Source organism: Drosophila mojavensis, unplaced genomic scaffold (assembly GCF_018153725.1).
Source record: "Drosophila mojavensis isolate 15081-1352.22 unplaced genomic scaffold, ASM1815372v1 contig_136, whole genome shotgun sequence".
Taxonomy (NCBI): Eukaryota; Metazoa; Arthropoda; class Insecta; order Diptera; family Drosophilidae; genus Drosophila; species Drosophila mojavensis.
In genome coordinates this window covers 29,033,239-29,051,372 of record NW_025318667.1, presented here as the reverse complement: position 1 = coordinate 29,051,372, position 18,134 = coordinate 29,033,239, and the positions used below count along the sequence as shown (strand labels likewise).

Here is an 18,134-nt window from a genome sequence, read left to right as displayed (position 1 = left end):
TCTCGTCCTTGTCGTGCCTCTTTGACGCCAACGCCAGCTGCTTCTTATCAGCTTTGTGGCCTTATCGCATAGTAAACATTGGCCAACAATATTGCAGCTGATAAATGTCATACAAATACTTAATTACAATTTTGTTTTAACTTAAGGCAATTAAAACATTTTTAGTTTGTGTTCAAATACAAAATTATTTACATTTATTATTTTTCTTTTATATTAACACTTACATTCTTTTTATTTACATTTTTTTTATGTTTACTATTATGAAATACATGAGTATTTTCTATTTTTTATTTATTATTACATTTTATTTTCATTACATTTTCGTTTTTTTATTAATTATTATTTGACCGCATTTATTTATTGTTATCATTATTGGTTAATATTTAATATTTGTATTTTTTTATGTTATTATTTGTTTTAATTTATTTGTAGTATTTATTATTTTATTTTCATTTATATATTTATATATATATCTATTTACTTTCTAGCACCAATCTCGTTGCTGTCCAAAGAATCTTAAAGCAAAAAAAGTTTAACTTAGAGCAGTTCATCTGCAAGTGCATTCATTATAAATAAAATCCTAATTTCGTGCTACATTGGTCAATGCAGATTTCGAATCTGCAGTTCTATGTGGCAAAGAATTACAAAAATTAGTCTTAAAGGCAACGTTAGGCAAATAGTGGAAAAGAGTTGTGTATGTGTGTGAGAGTGATTGAAGGAGCTGGCGACACCCAAAAGTGGATGCGGTCATTAGGAGTGAGAAGCGCTCCCTCCTTCCCTGAGTATTGTTGTTTAGTTTCGATGCTTGGCTTGCGAGGTCGAAAGCTTTGTCTTAATGCGCTTTCGATCCCGAGCGATAATCTCCATGCGCTCCTTGATGCTCGTCTGGAAGAAGATCAGGTGCAGGGTGCGGCTGGCCGAGCAGAGCTGTCGAGACATGAATAAATATGATGATATATAGGAATGTGAATCTCAGGGCAGCTCACCTGCTGGAGGAGGCGCGCCTTTAGACGTATGTTGGCCGGCTCCTCCTGGTCCAGACTCTTGCCGCACGTCTCCATATGCAGATTCAGCACAAAGATGAGCGTGTCCCGTATGGTCTGCACGATGCGTTGCACCTGCTCCGTGCGGAAGAGGCGTCGCACCAGGAAGCCGCGCGTCGCCGCATTCAGAATTGTGGCAGCCAGGTGTCGTCGGTCCACCTCCAGGTGGCACGCTGCCAGTCGCTGGTGGGGATCAGAGGGCGTGTTAATAACAATATCGTGTGGATCGTATTGAGAAAGGCATTGATTAGTTAGTTAGTTGATCTTGCTGCGTTTCGGAAATTGTGTGGATCGTATTGAGAAAGGTTTAGGCTTATTGGTTAGTTAGCTCTCGTTGCTTTTTTTATTGAACAATCGATATGGAAACGTGTCAAAGGCTTAGCTAATATAGATATATATAAATATTATATATATATTTGTGTATATTGTTTCCAAAAGATTGCCCAACCTTTGGGCTAAGGCACTTGCTTGGCTTCGATATGTTCAATCACTCATATTACTTCTTGGCCACAAAACGCTGCTGGCATGGCCACAGTGCAACATGGTAAGCAAAAACAGGATTAGGACAGAAGAGAGGAAGAAATATTGTTAGCGTTATTGCCCAACTCTGGGCGCACTGCCAAGCTACTACTTACAGTCGAACGGCTCGGCGAGCCGCTGCGTCGGCTCTTGGTTACTGTTAGCTGCTGCTGAGGCTGTGGCTGCTGCTGTTGGTTCCGTGGATTGTCTTTGGCTGCCAGAGATGCTGGCGTCGACGTCTTGTTGGCCACTTTGCGTGCCGGCGGCGACCTAACCAACAGCACTGGACTGACACCGCTCTTCGAGGCTGGCGGCTTGGAATGGCTGCGCTGCACGGTCTTCTTATTGACGTTGGCTTTGGGGTTCGTATTGGCATTCCGGCTGCGCAATGGCAGGGCTTTGGGTGAGCTGACGGCGCTCTGCAGCAGCTCCATGGGCCCCTCCGACTCGCTGCCCACGTCAAAGAGCCGCTTGCGTGCCGTAGTCGATGCCGAATCCTTGGCCTTGTCGTCGCTCAACAGCGTGTCCAGCTCTGACATGTCCATGGTGAGATTCATGGGCGTGATCGTGTCGCTCGGCGAGACTTGGGACGGCGTCGGCAGGTCATCGGTGCTAGTGTACTCGGAGACGCCGCTCGGACTGCGCCCGCCCGACAGCGACTCGTGGGCGTAGGCGGAGACGTTGATCTCCGTGCAGATCTGTTCGATGAGGAACTTTTGCTGGCGATCGAACTCCTCCTGCATGCGGCGCTGCTCCTCGTGCTGGTACTGCACCAGCTGCTGGAAGCGATCGCGATGCGCACTCTTGATGTCCTTGAACATTTGCTTCTTGGCCAGCGCCAGGTGCTGCTTCTCCGCCGCAGCGGCGTGGGTCTCGTGCAGTGCCCGCTGCAACAGCTCCTCGAGCTGCGCCTGCTGCTGCTGCTGGCGCACGGAGACCCCGCCACGGCGCCTGCCTGCAGCAGCCGGAGCCGATTGGGACTTCAGCGTATCGACGAGGCTGCTGCTCACGCTGCGCTGCACCTGCTTGGCCTTCGACTCGATGGTGTCGCGTCGCAAGTGCGCCAAGCTGTGCGCCGACGAGCAGCACGAGACGTTGCCCGCTAAGCGGCAGCGCGGAGTCGTGGACGGGGCGAATGTGGGAGCACTGGCAGTCGTGGCTGGTGCCGCTGGTGTCCTTGGCAGCGGTGGTGGTGGTGGTGGCGGAATCAGCGGCTCCTTACCCTCGCGTTTCATGTGCTCCACGAGCGCCTGCGACGGCTCGTCGAGCGTAAAGGAGCGAGAGCGATGCAGCTGCCCATCGTTCCCTTGAGCAGCGCTGAGCGAAGGACTGGTGCTGGAGCGCAGCATGCGCTTGTCCAATATCACGATCGTCTCGTTCTGCCAGAGCAGCTGGGCTGGCTGCGGCTTCAGAGGCGTCATCTTGCCCAATCCCGTGCGCTCGAACTGCAATATGCGCGTGGTTATGTTGTTCAGCTTGCGATGGTGGGTGCTGAGCGAGCGAAGGCTGCCCTTGGACTCGGGAGCTGCCGCAGCTGTGCGCTTCGGCTGTGGTTGAGGCTTTGGCTTCGGCTGTGGCTGCGGTTGTGGCTGCTCGCAGAGCGGCGTCGGTGGATTCACGCAGATGGTTGGAATTACATTCACTGCCGATGCTCTCTTTGGCTCAATGTCCAGCGTCTGGGGACGATCCATCATGGGCTGCGATTGCGGTTGGAAACGTCGTGTGCTGTCATAGATAAAAGTTTCCGTTTGTTGCAGCTGCGGCATTCTATGTGGGTTCTCCATGGTGCTGTTGCTCAAGTTGCTGCTGCTTGTGCTGCTGCTGCTGCTGCTGCTGCTGCTGCTACTGCTTTTATTGTTGCTTTTGCTGTTGTCGTTGCTGTTGCTGTTGCAGTTGCCGTTGCCGTTGCTGGCGCCTTTGGTGTTGTTAGCAACGTCTGGAGTCGATCTGACGGCCTGCGCCTGCTTGTACTTGGCCTCCAGTTGCATAGCGCGTTCGCGCAGCTGTCGCATCAGTTGTCGCTTTTCTGCTGTCATCTAGGTTGGATATGCTTGAGTGATGGCACGCCCGCTATAGCTATAGCTCTAACTACTCACCAATGGCGGCAAGATGGGCTGCCCATCGATGCGGAACCTGGACACGTATTCTGGCAATTTGTTGGAGATGTTGGCATCCGAATGGGTATTCAAATTGTTGTTGGAATTGGGTTCGGCACTGGGTGTGGTGGCCTCATTTTGTTCCGTGGCGGCTCGCAGCAATTCCATTGCCAAGCTAAGCCATTTACACAAACAAACAATTTAATAGAGAGCGAACAAGAAATTCACCCAATTTCAATTTGACCTACCTTGCATTATCCATAGCCATAGTTGGTGTATTGTTATGTCTGTGTGTACTTTGAATTTGGAATGTTCTGTTGAAGAATGCCAAGCGCTCGGCTAGCGTGCCGTCTGCTGTTGCGCGAGAAACGCAAGCCAAAAGCAAAATAGCCAAAAGCTAACAATTCATTTGTTGTGCGTCCGTTGCTATGACGATTTCAAGGGCAACTGCACACGTTGTCGCTGTCACATCTAGGCTAACATCAAAACAAAATATAATAAAAAATACAAACAAAAAATATGAAGTGAGCACTACAAAATTAACAAATTGCTTTTGAGTCGTTCGACTTTTCCTTGCGAGCCTACCAGATTGCTTTCGTTTTCAAATTCAATTTTCATTGCAACAAGTTGACAGTACTAGTAGGCTGCGCGCTCGATTGCCGCATGTTAACAGTAGCATACGGTGTTCAACCATCGTCAATGCTATCGATATTCATGTTGAATTAAGAGTGACTATCGATAGTTCGGTGCATCATCAAGGGACCATGATATTAACATTAGCGCAAACATAGCATTTGATATCGTGCAGCGCGTTTCGTCGCTGATTCGTTGTTATTATCACTTTTTGTTTTTGTTTATTGTGCCGTTAAAAAACGAAGCAAACAGGCAGCCATCAGTGACGACTCATAAGCCGCAATAATAAATCTAAAAGTATACAAGTTTGTCTCGTGATTGCCAAAAATTAACCGTCTAACAGAAGGACGTACGTCGTACGTGCCTCCCCTTTAAGAATCAACCTCAACCGCCCTAACATTATTTGCTGTTTTTGTTTGTGCTGTTGCGCGCTGCCTGATCCAGGAAATTCGTTGCGTTGTATGTGTGCGAGTTACAAAATTAATTAATTTAAGAACTACAGCCAAATAAATATATAAACATAAAAGCGTATTTCTACGTTTTGAAATCATATATGTTTATTGAAACACAAAAATTACATGTGCGCGTAAATTATGTAGCCTTGTGCTGCATGCATGTATGTGTGTGTGTGGGTGTTTGTTATCCAGCGCTGCTGCCCTTTGTGTGTGGGCTTGGGAGTCTTGGGTTGTTACTGCAAATAACTGCGTTTTAGTTTAGTGCAGCTGTAACAAAGAAGGCGCGTTTCAACCTGTGTCATATTCTTTCTCTTTCTTTTTATTTTTGTTTTGCTTTCTTTTCGTTCTTGCAATCTTGGCCTTTTGTTTAAGGGCTCTTGCGAAAAGAGGGGCGAACACTAGTGTCTTGCCACTTGACCGACCGTTTGCGTTATTTTTGCATTGCTTACTCATATATATATATATACATATATGTATATAAATGTGTAATTTGTATTTAATTACTTTGTAAGAAGTAGAACAATTTAGAGTACAAGAATGACAACACCACTCAATTACACATACAGAGGCACACAAAGAGACGGTGTACGCATAAAAATACACATATAATATATGTACATACATACATGGATATGTATGTATGTATGTATATTCTGCGACGCAATTGAAAAGACATCGAAGGCCAAACAACTTTGCCGTTTTTGTTTTCGTCTTCTTCGTTTTTCGCTTTTCTGTGAGTTGTTTATTTTTTTGTTATTATCGCAACTTCAGTCACACTTCTCATAGTTCCCACACTATTTGTAGACTGCCTACGCTAGCGCGCGCTCGCTCGCTCGCTCTTTCGCTCAAACGCTGCCGGCGACAAGGCGAATGCCAAAACGCCAGCGCAGCTACACTCAGAGCTGCTGTCAAAGCTGAGCTCAAAGCGAGCTTAACATAAAGGATTTTAAGAAAGTCGCAATAGCTGATGCACGCACACACACACACATGAACACCATTGCATATGCATAGGCTGTGAGCAACAACGCAATTTTACTTTCTTTGTTCTCTTTCGCTGTACTGCTTGCTAAAAAGAAAAAGTGTGCATTGGTTTTGTGTGATAATGAAACTAGAGTTAAAAATAGATTAAATGTAAAATGATCTTAAATTGACAATTATAAATAACATTTTTTTCTTCTAAAGTTCAAATGGGAAAGCGAAACTAAAATACAGGGTATTGTGTAGTCGATAAGCAATAATCATTGCGATTATTTCCATGGTTGCGACTTTAGCGAACGCAAATACCATCTGCCAATGCCCTATATTATAAACACTGTTGTTTTTGTCTGAATGTACAACGATAATAACAATAATATTAATAACAAAAACAAAAATGTTTTCGCTGCGCCAAAGTACTGTAAATTCTCTTGACAAATGCTCTAAATTCCGTGACAGATTTATAATACGCTCTGAAAGGGTATAGTACAAATAATAATAATAATAATAATAATATGAACAGCAAGATTGTTTTTTCGTTTTTGGACTTTTCGTTTGCATTTATTTTTGGTAAAATGCCATATTTTTGTTTTCATGCAGCAATATTTCATTTCTACGCAGCAGCAACGGCGGCAGAAGCAGCAGCAGCAGCAGCACCAGCACCAGCAGCAGCAGCAGGAAAAGCAAGTTGGCTCAGTGCCCCGTTGCGAATTGACATATTGTGTGGTTGCGCATTCAGTGGTAAAGTGCAGATGCGCAGTTTGTAACGGCGCCCATGCGCGCACAGCTGATCGATTAAGAATCGATTGTAACTAACCTAACCTAACGACAATACAGCTTCAAAACAAAAGCACTATCCTCTGCATAGATAAAAAACTATAAAATAAAAATAAAACGTATAACGATAAAAAAAAAAAACCAAAACGCAACAAAAAATATGTTTCAAATTCCACGACCAACGCGGGCAACACTGCTCGGCGCAGTCATTGCGCTTGGCATGGTGATGTTAATGTCCTGGTAAGTACAGCGAATACACGCTCTATACATATACATACATATATATGCAGTATATACATACATATATATGTGACCAATTCGAATGGTATATTTATAGACAGCAGTTAAGATGGGGTAGAAAATCAAGTTTCCTTCATTCATGCATTTAAAATATCTATCTATAATGAAACTTAATATAAACAGAAATGAACTAAAACATACTATATTGCATTTTCGTTGCAATATAGAACTAATAAAGTTATTGCAATCAAAATGTATTATTATATCGGTATTTTAGCTGAGAGGTTTTTGATTAATATGCATATGTACATTCTTATGTACATACATATAAGCAAATTGAATGAGTCCGGGTAATGGCTATGAACACCTGCTAGTATGCTCGTAAATAAAACAAGCTATCGCACGCATTCCGTTAATTATTTAAACTTTTAAGTGTAGTCACGCCTCTCGATTTGGGTCACAAACCAAATGCATTTCAATTTGCATTTGCATTTGCATTCCCATTCCCATTCGCATTCGCATGTCTCGCGCATTCCGATTCCAATTCTCATTCCCTATTCCCCATTCCCGTTCCCATGCCCGGTCCCATTTCAAACCCCAATCCAAAGTAAGCAAAACAAAAATAAATGACGACGACGCTGCATTTTCAAACGAAAGCTTGACAGGAAGAGCGACATGAAGAAAGAGCGAAATGAACCAAAATTGATTGAAAAAGAGCGCACGAGCACAAGGAAAGCGAGAGCGGTATAACGGCTGATTAAGCGTCGCGTGGCCACTGGCCAGCGCCTATACCCTTACCGAAGATATTAGAACTAGAGATGAACAAACGAACTATTGACAATTGACACGATAAGCTGTATTTGTATATTTAAATACATGCATCCATATACATATATACATATGTATATACATTTTGTATATTTCTTTTTCCTTCCTTATATATATACATAAGTGAACTGCTACCCAAAAAAGTATACAACACTTGAGGAAAACAAGTTTTTTGCTGAAATTTATTAAATTGCAATATGTATGTACATACAAACATATTTATGCATATACTATATGACCTAGAATTTATTCATATTTATTATTCTATTTTATTAAATGCCTGTAAGAGTATTTTATTGTCGACTTCTCGTAAAGAACTTCCTTATAGTTAAAAGTTGCAATATTTTATTTTGGGCATAGTGTATACATGCGCATGTATGTATGTGCGCACCTGCATATGTATTAATATATATATATATATATATATATATGTATATATGTATGTATGTACGTGCTTACACCTTCATTTTGGCTATCTGCTGGCCCGACAGGCCCCCACTCCCTACAGTTTGCCGTGCCTTTCTGTGTTGTGGCGCGTGCATGCGGGGACATATGTACGTACATACATACATATAGACATATGCATACGTATATGTGTGTATGTGAGAGTGTGGGCATATACATACATATGTATAAGAATTCGGCTAGCGGTCAAATGCGTTGTTTTTATACCCTGAACCCATTTTCAATGGGAAATCAGGGTATAATGGTTTTGTTGAAATGTATGTAACAGGCAGAAGGAGGCGTGGCAGACCCCACAAAGTATATATATTCTTGATCAGGGCGACGAGCTGAGTTGATTTGGCCCTGTCCGTCTGTCTGTCCGTCTGTCCGTCTGTCCGTCCGTCCGTCCGTCTGTCCGTCTGTCCGTCTGTCCGTATGTATGAACGCGTCGATTTCAGAAGATATAAGAGCTAGAGACTTCAAAATTTTTTTAAAATGTTCGTAATTACAGCGCGCATATCAAGTTTATCATTAAAAATCGATAACTCATCCCGATCTTTTTTATCGATAAAAAACCTTATCGAAAACCAGTTATAAAATTATATCTTCTACACCTTTATTGCTAGAGTCTCCAAATTTTTAATGTATGCCTATATGCAATTTATACAATTTCGGTTTTTGTTAAAATTTACCCCCCACCCCTAAATTCACCCCCTCACCCTCACTTTTGTAAAAAGCGTATTTCAAATACTAGAGACTTGTGCTTTAGAATGTGCACACATTTTTACCATATGATTAGGCTCTGAAAGTTTTATTAAGATTGTACGTCTAGAAATTAAATTATTCAACAAATAAATTCTTATAATATTGCCCACACTGCAACGCAGCCCAAGCGCAGTCGCTGCTTACTGCGCAGTTAGCAGGCGCGTTCTAATACGTGCGTGTGTATGTTTCGAAAAGAAGTGCAGACTGATTAGAATATCAGCTTAGAGGGTTCAGGGTATCTCCTAGTCGAGCAGTCTCGACTAGAGCTTTCTTACTTGTTCTTGCTGGCCTTTTTTATGTACTCACCTACCTGCATATATATAGACTTTTACATGCATGAGTGTGTGTATATACACTGGCCTGTGCATGTGTATGTGTGCGCAATTAACCAAAGCGAAATGCAGCACAAATGATTCACACGCAGCCTCAGGCACAGTTTGCCAGATAATACAATACATACATACATATGGAAACATGTATGTATGTCAATACACAGATAGACATGTTTATGTATGTGTGTGACAAGCATGTGTGTGTGATTCTGCCCAAAGAGTAGAGCGAATGCACTTGTCATTTGTGTGTTGTATTACTTTGTTTATCGTTCGACTATCAGTGCAAAAAAAGAAAAAAAAAAAGTAAATAAATAGACTCGCTAAATAACAACAATTGCAATTGTTATGTACCTAGCGGTTGTTTGTCAGCCAACGGACGCCAGCAAATGCAAATAACAACAAAGTTGAAAACAACTATTACTTGGTATCTGACGAAGCCATCATAGCAATCTCGATAGGTTTTTGCGTCCAATAAATAATCGCCAGACAGCCGTGTTTTTAATGAAAGCCTACTACGTTTTTCTTTGTTTTTGCTTTGTTTACTCATTCACTAAACAAAGAGCAGTACATATAAACAGTTAATAGTTTATTCCAGCCTGCACCTGAAAGTTTGGTCATCCATAAAGTCTAAATTAAAGCAGATCATGTTTTAATTTGCAACAAAAATGATCTCATTTATTTTTGAAATACTTTTAAAACATTTCATGATCACTAAAAACTGAAATCAGCTGGTTGAAATAAGCTGTGAAGCACTGCACACACAGACATACATATAAATATACATACGTACATATACGACTAGACTAATCAAGTTGTGAATGAAAAAATAAATAAAGCGAATTACAAAAGTAAGCATGTATATGTTCTATGTATGTACATATATATTAAAATATATAAAATAATATAGCACATAGATATATGTAAATGCGTACATATGTATGTATGTATGTATGTATATTTATTCTGTAGATAATGTTCCAAGTTTATAAACTAAATGCATATGCATATCCAATATATACATTATCTATGGTACATATATACATAAATAAACATATATTTATATTCATTATATATCCCATATTAATTTCCATTCGATTCGGAACTTGTTCAGAGCGACTTACGCCATTTATTTATTTGTTTTTGTTTTGATGTATACCCTGGACGCATTGAAAACGGGTATATAGTGTCACTCTTTCTGCATGACTTGATATGCATAAATACAACTGTACGCATAAAATTATTGCGAGCAGTAAAAAAAAAAAAGTATTTTATTTATTTTGTTATTATAGATTTTGCTACATATTTGTTTCTTACAAGAAACATTTTGTCATTCATGTAAATAGAAATGTGAATATATACAATGATATTTGAATTGTATAAAATATGTTGTATAAAACTAAAATAAACCTTAAAATTGGCTGCCGGGATAAGAATATTCAAATGCTTTACCTTATATAACGGTATCAATACTTTAGTCAACTGTGAATTGCAAGTTTTCTTGTCTGTTCTGGAATTGTGAACAGACTTAGAGAATAGTGTTGCAATAGGTCCACTTAGAGTGTTCATAAACCGATTCGAATTGTTTCATTCGACTGATCGCTCTCTGGCAACAATATTTGGTATTTGCTTATTTGCTGTAACAATTTGTAAGCAACAGCAATCCGAAAGGTAAATAAAAAGTAAGCGCTATGGGAGGTAAACAATGCGATAATACGATAATGATAGATAGTTCTGAATGCGAATATATATATATATATATATATATATATATATATATATAAATACACCTGCAACCTTACGGCTAAAAACTGTTTATTATATACAGTGAGTAACATTAATATTCGGGCTTTAAGTTTCAAACTTCAAACGCCCATAAAACATATAATATTAATTGAACAATATAATAAGCAATTAAACAAGTAAGAACGTTGCACTCGGGCGTTACCGACTGCGGAATACTCATTTACATCTCATCAGCAATTTAGTAGCTAAGCTTAGCTCTAATACTGTAGAAAATTCATTTTTTTCCGATTTGCCACGCCCCTACTCGGCGTAGACACCTTATTTTTGGTCAGTTTTTAGAACGAGCTAACGGCACCCTAACTGGAAAATTTAAATGCTTACGCTCAAAAAATGTGAAAATTACAAGATATTTTCCGATAAGCCACGCCCCTAAAGAGGCGTAAAAATGATTTTTGGGGACTCGATAGAGGAGGTTACTAGTAACTTAACTATCCAAATTTGAAGCTTCTAGTTATTATACATTAGGAGATGCAAACTTTTGCGGTTTGTCACGCCCCCTGTGGGCGAAGATATATCCGTCGAAGCCTTTTTGGTATCGGGTGGTCAGCCCGAGTATATATACCAAATTTTGTCCAAAATATAGCAGCATTTGACAAGTCACTATATATTCAGGTCCGATTTGCCACGCCCCTAATGGGCGCAGTCATATAACTTTGTCATTACAATTTATAGAATCATAACATTAGCTTACATGCAAAACTCAACGTTCTAGCTGAAAAAAAAGTTGCGTTCATACGGTCAGACGGACATTGCACAAAACCAATATACTAATTCACTTTCGTGAATGAGTATAATTAGTAATACGATATTAATAGATATTTAGTTAGGTTAAGATTATTGTAAACAAACAAAGAGTTCATGAACGCATACATTAATGTCTATTATCCTGTGAAATATAAAAAGAATACCCTGTGATAAATATAGGAAATTTGTTGTTTCATGAAGATTTCGTTTAATGATTTCCCCCAGATAGAAACGACAATATAGGCAAATGATAACGTACGCAATTTGCCCTACATAAAGCTATCTAATCTTGCCTAATCTATATATGATGTCAGCACAATCATATCAATATTAATATGAGGATAAGCTGTCCATATAAGTGAATGGCTCATTTATTAGATTCTTTACTCACTGTGCAATAAACTATAGCTGATTCGATAAGAATTTATCAAAATGTTCTGCTCATTGAGTATGTGGAATCTTCGTTTATGGAAATCACAATAAGTGCAAATGAAGTGTATGACAATGAGATACCCTTGAGAAATTGAAAAAAATGAAAAAATCATTCACAATTAGCTATAGTGGCATCTGACTTGAACTTGAATGTTTTTATTCGATAAAAACATAAGGGATGATTTATCGAATTTTAAAAGCAAACTCGACATCCGCGCTGTATATACGGTCATTTAAAAAAAATTCAAGTCTCTAGCTCTTATATCTTCGGAAATAGACGCGTTCAAACATACGGACGGACGGACAGGGCCAAATCAACTCAGCTCGTCGCCTTGATCAAAAATACATACATATACTTTGTGGGGTCTGCCACGCCTCCTTCTGCCTGTTACATACATTTCAACAAAACCTTTATACCGATTTCCCATTGAAAATGGGGTCAGGGTATAAAAAAAAAAAAAAAAAAAAAAAATAAATAAATAAAAAATAGTATTAGTAAATAAATAAATTTATAAAATAAATATATAAATAAAAATATTCGTTTAAAATTGTTTTACATATTATGCCTATCACTCAATTTAGTTGGGCAACATTTTGTGCACTATTATTTTCATGAACACAATATGTAAATAAAATGTTTTTTTTTTTTTAATTTGTATATAAAATTTGAAGGGATGTACAAATCAGTTTACATTAATTAGTATTAGTATTAAGCCCTAAAGTCGCTTGATTTGATTTGATTTTGTAATATGCCATTAAGGCATTCGGATATCAGAAAATAAACTTAACGTATTCTATATTCAAATATTTGTAAAATCCTCATGTCAATAAGAATCACCCCCCATTGCCGACGGTCTCGCTACGCCTCTGTTATATTAGTTATGGATAGTTCAAAATACATGGATGATCATTTTTTCTATAGCTGCTTGACAGCTGTGGATTTCGCCTTAACACTAAGACTACATAGAGAATTGTCAGCAGTTTAAGTTCTAACTGCGCAACTTTGTAATACTCTAAGACAGCTTCGGAAAATGAAAGCCAAAGCATAATAATTACTACACGTTTCGGATCTAAACATCAGTTAATATTGATTATGTTGAATAAAAGATTTAAGTATATATATGTATATACAGAGGTGGTCAAAAGTAATTACACACCGAGCTTTTTTCTGCATGCTCAGCTTTAAAAGCTTGTTGTTGTTGTTGTTGTTCGCTGTTTTTGAAAAAAAGCTTTTGTGTCATAAAGCTTATTCTGTGTAGAAGCGATCGGCAAAAAGAAATTGCTAAAATAACGGTACAGGTTCGTAGATATAGCAAAAAGAACAGTTACCTAGAGGTTGTCAAAAGTATTTACACACATTTTTTTTGCGTCATAAGTATTTACACAAAATTTAAACATTTTTTAATGGCATTAATTATTGTTATTTATTTTTAATTTTTGTTGAACATAATAAAGGGTTTATTTATTTAATTTAGTATTTTGTCATTCCCCTTTTTCGTCAATTACAGCCTGAAGCCTGGCTGGAATTGATGTTACCAATGATCGGGCGAAGTCAACTGTGAGCTCCGACCATATTCCGGTAACTTCCTGAATGGTATCATCCCGTTTCCGGTCCTTTTTGAATAGCCGTTTGGATTTTATTAAAGCCCAAACATTTTCAATAATGTTAAGGTCCGGACTTTGCGCAGGCCAGGGCAGGATTGCTTGATCTAAGTCCGCCAAAAACTTGGTGGGTATTGAGCCTTTGTGGCATGGAGCATTGTCTTGCTGCAATACCCATTCGATTGTTGGAAATAGTTTGTTCGCCGAAGTAAAAGCATTGTCATTTAATATGTGCAAATATCGTGATTGGGTCAGAGTGCCCTCTATTGGCACAAAATCTCCAAAACCATAGTACGACATGCAACCCCAAAACATTACTGTGCCACCTCCAAACCTGCTAAGAGGCTGCACTGCAGTTTTTTATTTTGTCGACTTAAATGCATAAAAGTCTTTCGAAATGAGCCTTGAAACTGAAATGCAACCTCATCTGTCCACAAAATGTTGTACCAAAACTCCAAAGGCTTTTCAATGTACTCTAAAGCAAAAGCAAGACGTTTTGCTTTGTTTGCTTCCGAGATATCAATGATTTTTCGGACGACATAGGTGTTTATGTCAACATCCTTTAACCTTCTACGAATAGTAGCATCACTGACATGTTTACCAATTATCTGTTGTGATGCTGCAGACACTTTAACTGGGCTTATCTCGGGGTTTTCTACGAATGTGCTGACAAGTCTTCTGCATTCCCTGGTGTTCAATGCTGGCTTTCGCCCACTTCGGTGTAAATTATTCAAATTTCCAAGTGTATCCCTTTTGTTAACCAAGTTATACACCGTTTTTCTAGATATTTTGAATATCTTTACCAACTCCGATGCCCCAACACCACTCTTAAACTTGGTTACGATCTCGGATCTTGTTTCGACTGATAGTTCCTTTGTTTTTACCATTTTACAGCACATCTACAATTTCAACTACAAATTGAATTCCGATCTTAGTCAAAGACCGCACATGATCAACGCAAATCAAAGACTAAAGGCAAATTTACATTGTGTAAATACTTATGACGCAAAAAAAATGTGTGTAAATACTTTTGACAACCTCTAGGTAACTGTTCTTTTTGCTATATCTACGAACCTGTACCGTTATTTTAGCAATTTCTTTTTGCCGATCGCTTCTACACAGAATAAGCTTTATGACACAAAAGCTTTTTTTCAAAAACAGCGAACAACAACAACAACAAGCTTTTAAAGCTGAGCATGCAGAAAAAAGCTCGGTGTGTAATTACTTTTGACCACCTCTGTATGTACATATATATACTGCATACATATTTATGTCTTTTATCTTCTGTTATGTTTCCTGATCGTAGGGTATAAAATAAACGCGACCAACAACAACTGAGAAATTCGCCAAAAAAAAAAAAAATGCCTAATATGTTGAAGTTATTCATTAATTAAGCAAAAAGACAGCTAGAATTTATAATAATTTATGCAAGTTTTCGATTGATTGTTGCTACTAAAAGCGAGAGCGAGAGCGAGAGAGAGAGTAAGACAGCGAGTGTGAGTAAGGGAAAGAGAGAGAGAGAGCGAGTGTAAACTTTTGCATAACCTGTAAATCAGTCAGCGTCATATTTTTAGCCAAAAGCTAAACTCAGCTAAATTGCCATAGCTAGAATAGGAAGAGGAAGGGGAAGGGGAGACAAAACAAACAAAACATAGATCAGCTGAGAGGAATCTGTGGCGAAAACCAGGTTTCACATGCCGTAGAAGCGAACCAAGCGCTTCCTGCTAGAACATGTTTTCGAGCCAGATTGGACGTTGACTCGTCTTTTATTTAGTTTTTAATCAATTTTCGATTTTGTTGTTTTGTCGTTTTTGGCCAGTAAGTGAGTGGTTAGGCAGTTAGTTAGCTGAAGCCACATTAAGGCCAGACGCGTCGCTAGCTGCGGTTCATTGTGACTTTGGGTCTGAGTTGATTGCACTGTGATCTGTGATCGCTCTTCCTGGTTCGATTGCTCATCTTCACCTCCCGATCTCCGTCTGTCTTGCAGCGTGCGTCCTTTGGGTGTCCTGTTCCTGGGCCTGTTCAGCTATTGGCTCTATTGGACACGGTGCAGCTATAGAGTGGTGCTCACGCCGCAGCTGCGCGAAAAGCTCGAGTCCTGGTTGCATCGCGCCGTCGATTGGCGCCATAACTCGCCCAGCATGTTCTGCTTGGTCAGCGCCGGCTGCCTGGCCACAATCGCCGTTTTGGGCCACCTGTTATCCGGCTCCGTGCTGGTGATGACCCTGCTGGTCGTCTCCGCCGTCGTCTCCACCAAATACAATTTCAAGCTTGTACATATCGAGCGCAGAGGTAAGTGCAATCCTGAATCTATTTTGCTTATATGCCACATGTTAATTAATTGCATTTGCAGATTTCCAATGGTCGGAGCGCATCAACTACAATAATGCCGTGTCCGAGCTGGACGATGAGTTCCTGCCGGACGTAAACGAATCGAATCTGTTTGTGCTGGAGCGGGCCAGCGATGTGGCCACCATCAGCTCACCCACCGATGCGGACGGCCTTGGGGATGGCGACGATGACGATCGAAGCGACGATGTGCCCTCCGAGCTGCTGATACCCGATTGTATACCAGAGATCGATGAGCATTCGACGGACGAGGACGATGAGCTGGTGCCCCTCTCGCAGTCCAAGCAAACTGCGGAAGCACAACAGCAACAGCAGCAACAGCAACAACAGCAATACGAACAGAGCCGACAGGCAATGGACAATGGCTCAGCGGACAAGACAATGGACTTTCGCCGGGGTCACTTCAAGCGTGACTCCTCGCTGTCCACCACCTCGTCGTCGTCGGAGGAGAGCCTGTCCAAGGGCCTGCAGTTTCCCGATCACACCAGCGTCGACGCTGGCGGCCCCTCGCTGCGCCAGCTGCCCGCTCCGCCCACTGGCGCTGATACTGCCAGCAGTAGCAATCTATTGACGTTGGCTGTCAAAACGCAAGCGCAGGCGCTGCTGCCCAGCCTCGTCTCCAACCTGGTGCAGTGGGGTGCCAGCGAGCTGGACAGCACCGCCAAGCGGCGCCAGGTGACGGCGCTGGACTCGTCCGATGAGAGCGACTTTGAGATACTCGAAACGGACGATTTCAAATAAACTGCTGTACGCGGGGCGGCGTACAGTATTACCAACTAATATCTATCTATCTCTCTCTATATATATACATATATATGCAATATATATTGAAAGATATATATTTATTCACATATTGCATACATACGCCTGTAGAAATCACAGATGCACAGAGAGAGAGAGGGAGAGAGACAGGGGGAGAGAGAGAGGGAGAGAGAGAGAGAGCGAAAGAGAGGGAACTCGGATTTGGTGGTTCTTTCGTTGCGGGCCAAGAATTTTGCATGCCATATGAGCAGACAGTCTTTAACTTAATCTATGTATATCGTAAATGTTGATTATATAGCTCCAATATAGATATGTATGACGTATTTATACATAAATGTAGATTTCTTGCATCCATATTTGGGTTCCCTTTCCCTTTCATTCTCTCTGCTGTTTGTGCTCTGTATATTATTAATTATAATTTTTATTGTAATTTTTTTTTTTTTTACTTTTAATCGTAATTGGATGCTTGTTTTATTATCATTGTGCTTTGGAGCAGCGGTTAAGTTACTAAAGACGCAAATTGAAATTTTGATTTGAGTTTCGTTTACGATTTCTATTAGCTGTATGCAAAAATGTAAATATATTAATATTCATACATACATACATACATACGGATACTCATGCAAATGTTGAGCTACTTAATCTAAAACCCTAAAAAATAAAACAAAAGCGAAAAACCAAACGAAGAATTGGACAAACACACATACATACATATTATTCTCTATAAACCTGATGCGGTGCTATAAACCATATTTAAAGAAAAATAAATATAAAACAAAAAATCGCTTGAAAAGAATTCGATAAACCTGTGTATAAATAATGCTACTTACTGATAATTGGAAATAAACTCAATTTATTTCAATAGTCGATGCTTTTTTATGTTTATCAACTCTATTGTGACTATTAGAAGTCTTTCTTCATTGTAACAAAGAAAATTCATTAGTTTCTAAATAAAATACATTATAACACTATGAAGTATATTACGTTCATTAACGACTTTAACTTTGACACCTTGAAAGAAAGTACTAGACTTTCCGTTTTTGCAAGTCATATGCAGAAATCTGACTTTAATTTTGAATGTATCGATTGGTATTATAATTAATAATATGGTGATGGCAGTGACTTCTGTAAAATTGTACAATATTTCGTGCGTATTTTGTCTTTTTCCTGAATAAATGCGCGCCGAACTTTAAATAGCTTAACAGAGCACATGGTAAACATAACATCACTAACAGAACAGTTAACTAATTAAAGAAATATCGGTGCTGATTTTTGCGTTTGCGCTTTTTTTAACAGCAGTGCGCGGCTGTTATTTGATTTGGCGATAAGTTGGCA

At 39.9% G+C, this 18,134-nt stretch overlaps 2 protein-coding genes across 9 annotated transcripts; one reads left to right on the top strand and one right to left on the bottom strand.

Moving 5' to 3' along the window:
- Positions 1-531: 531 nt before the first annotated feature.
- On the bottom strand, positions 532-17,825 carry LOC6584937 (serine/threonine-protein kinase phg2). Of its 4 annotated transcripts, none has more exons than XM_002010541.4 (6): positions 17,630-17,825; positions 3,907-4,134; positions 3,659-3,833; positions 1,679-3,598; positions 987-1,226; positions 532-927 (listed from the first exon to the last, which is right to left on the bottom strand). In XM_002010541.4, exons 2-6 carry the CDS (start codon positions 3,924-3,926, stop codon positions 793-795), a joined length of 2,490 nt encoding a protein of 829 aa, XP_002010577.1. In that variant the 5' UTR covers positions 3,927-4,134; positions 17,630-17,825; the 3' UTR covers positions 532-792. The 4 variants fall into 4 exon arrangements, with proteins under 4 accessions (XP_002010577.1, XP_043862916.1, XP_032588116.1 ...); XM_044006981.1 differs by lacking the exon at positions 17,630-17,825 and adding an exon at positions 4,244-4,258; XM_032732225.2 differs by lacking the exons at positions 532-927; positions 987-1,226; positions 17,630-17,825 and adding an exon at positions 1,357-1,563 and having other exon boundaries at positions 3,907-4,237.
- LOC6584936 lies at positions 4,431-17,770 on the top strand. 5 transcript variants are annotated; one of them, XM_002010540.4, is made up of 4 exons: positions 4,431-4,588; positions 6,559-6,738; positions 15,676-15,980; positions 16,042-17,770. In XM_002010540.4, the coding sequence occupies exons 2-4, from the start codon at positions 6,659-6,661 to the stop codon at positions 16,776-16,778; spliced, it is 1,122 nt and encodes a 373-aa protein (XP_002010576.1). In that variant the 5' UTR covers positions 4,431-4,588; positions 6,559-6,658; the 3' UTR covers positions 16,779-17,770. The 5 variants fall into 5 exon arrangements, with proteins under 5 accessions (XP_002010576.1, XP_043862922.1, XP_043862921.1 ...); XM_044006987.1 differs by having other exon boundaries at positions 6,346-6,738; XM_044006986.1 differs by having other exon boundaries at positions 6,343-6,738.
- Positions 17,826-18,134: the final 309 nt, after the last annotated feature.

What these genes read in the sequence shown, in the direction of transcription:
- LOC6584936 (XM_002010540.4), top strand. Translation starts at nt 6,659, where the DNA reads ATGTTTCAAATTCCACGACCAACGCGGGCAACACTGCTCGGCGCAGTC. An exon ending in ATGGTGATGTTAATGTCCTG is followed by an intron (nt 6,739 to 15,675) that starts GTAAGTACAGCG and finishes TCTGTCTTGCAG; the next exon opens with CGTGCGTCCTTTGGGTGTCC. An exon ending in TGTACATATCGAGCGCAGAG is followed by an intron (nt 15,981 to 16,041) that starts GTAAGTGCAATC and finishes TTGCATTTGCAG; the next exon opens with ATTTCCAATGGTCGGAGCGC.
- LOC6584937 (XM_002010541.4), bottom strand. Translation starts at nt 3,926, where the DNA reads ATGGCTATGGATAATGCAAG. An exon ending in AGCCCATCTTGCCGCCATTG is followed by an intron (nt 3,599 to 3,658) that starts GTGAGTAGTTAG and finishes TATCCAACCTAG; the next exon opens with ATGACAGCAGAAAAGCGACA. An exon ending in AGGCGCGCCTCCTCCAGCAG is followed by an intron (nt 928 to 986) that starts GTGAGCTGCCCT and finishes ATGTCTCGACAG; the next exon opens with CTCTGCTCGGCCAGCCGCAC.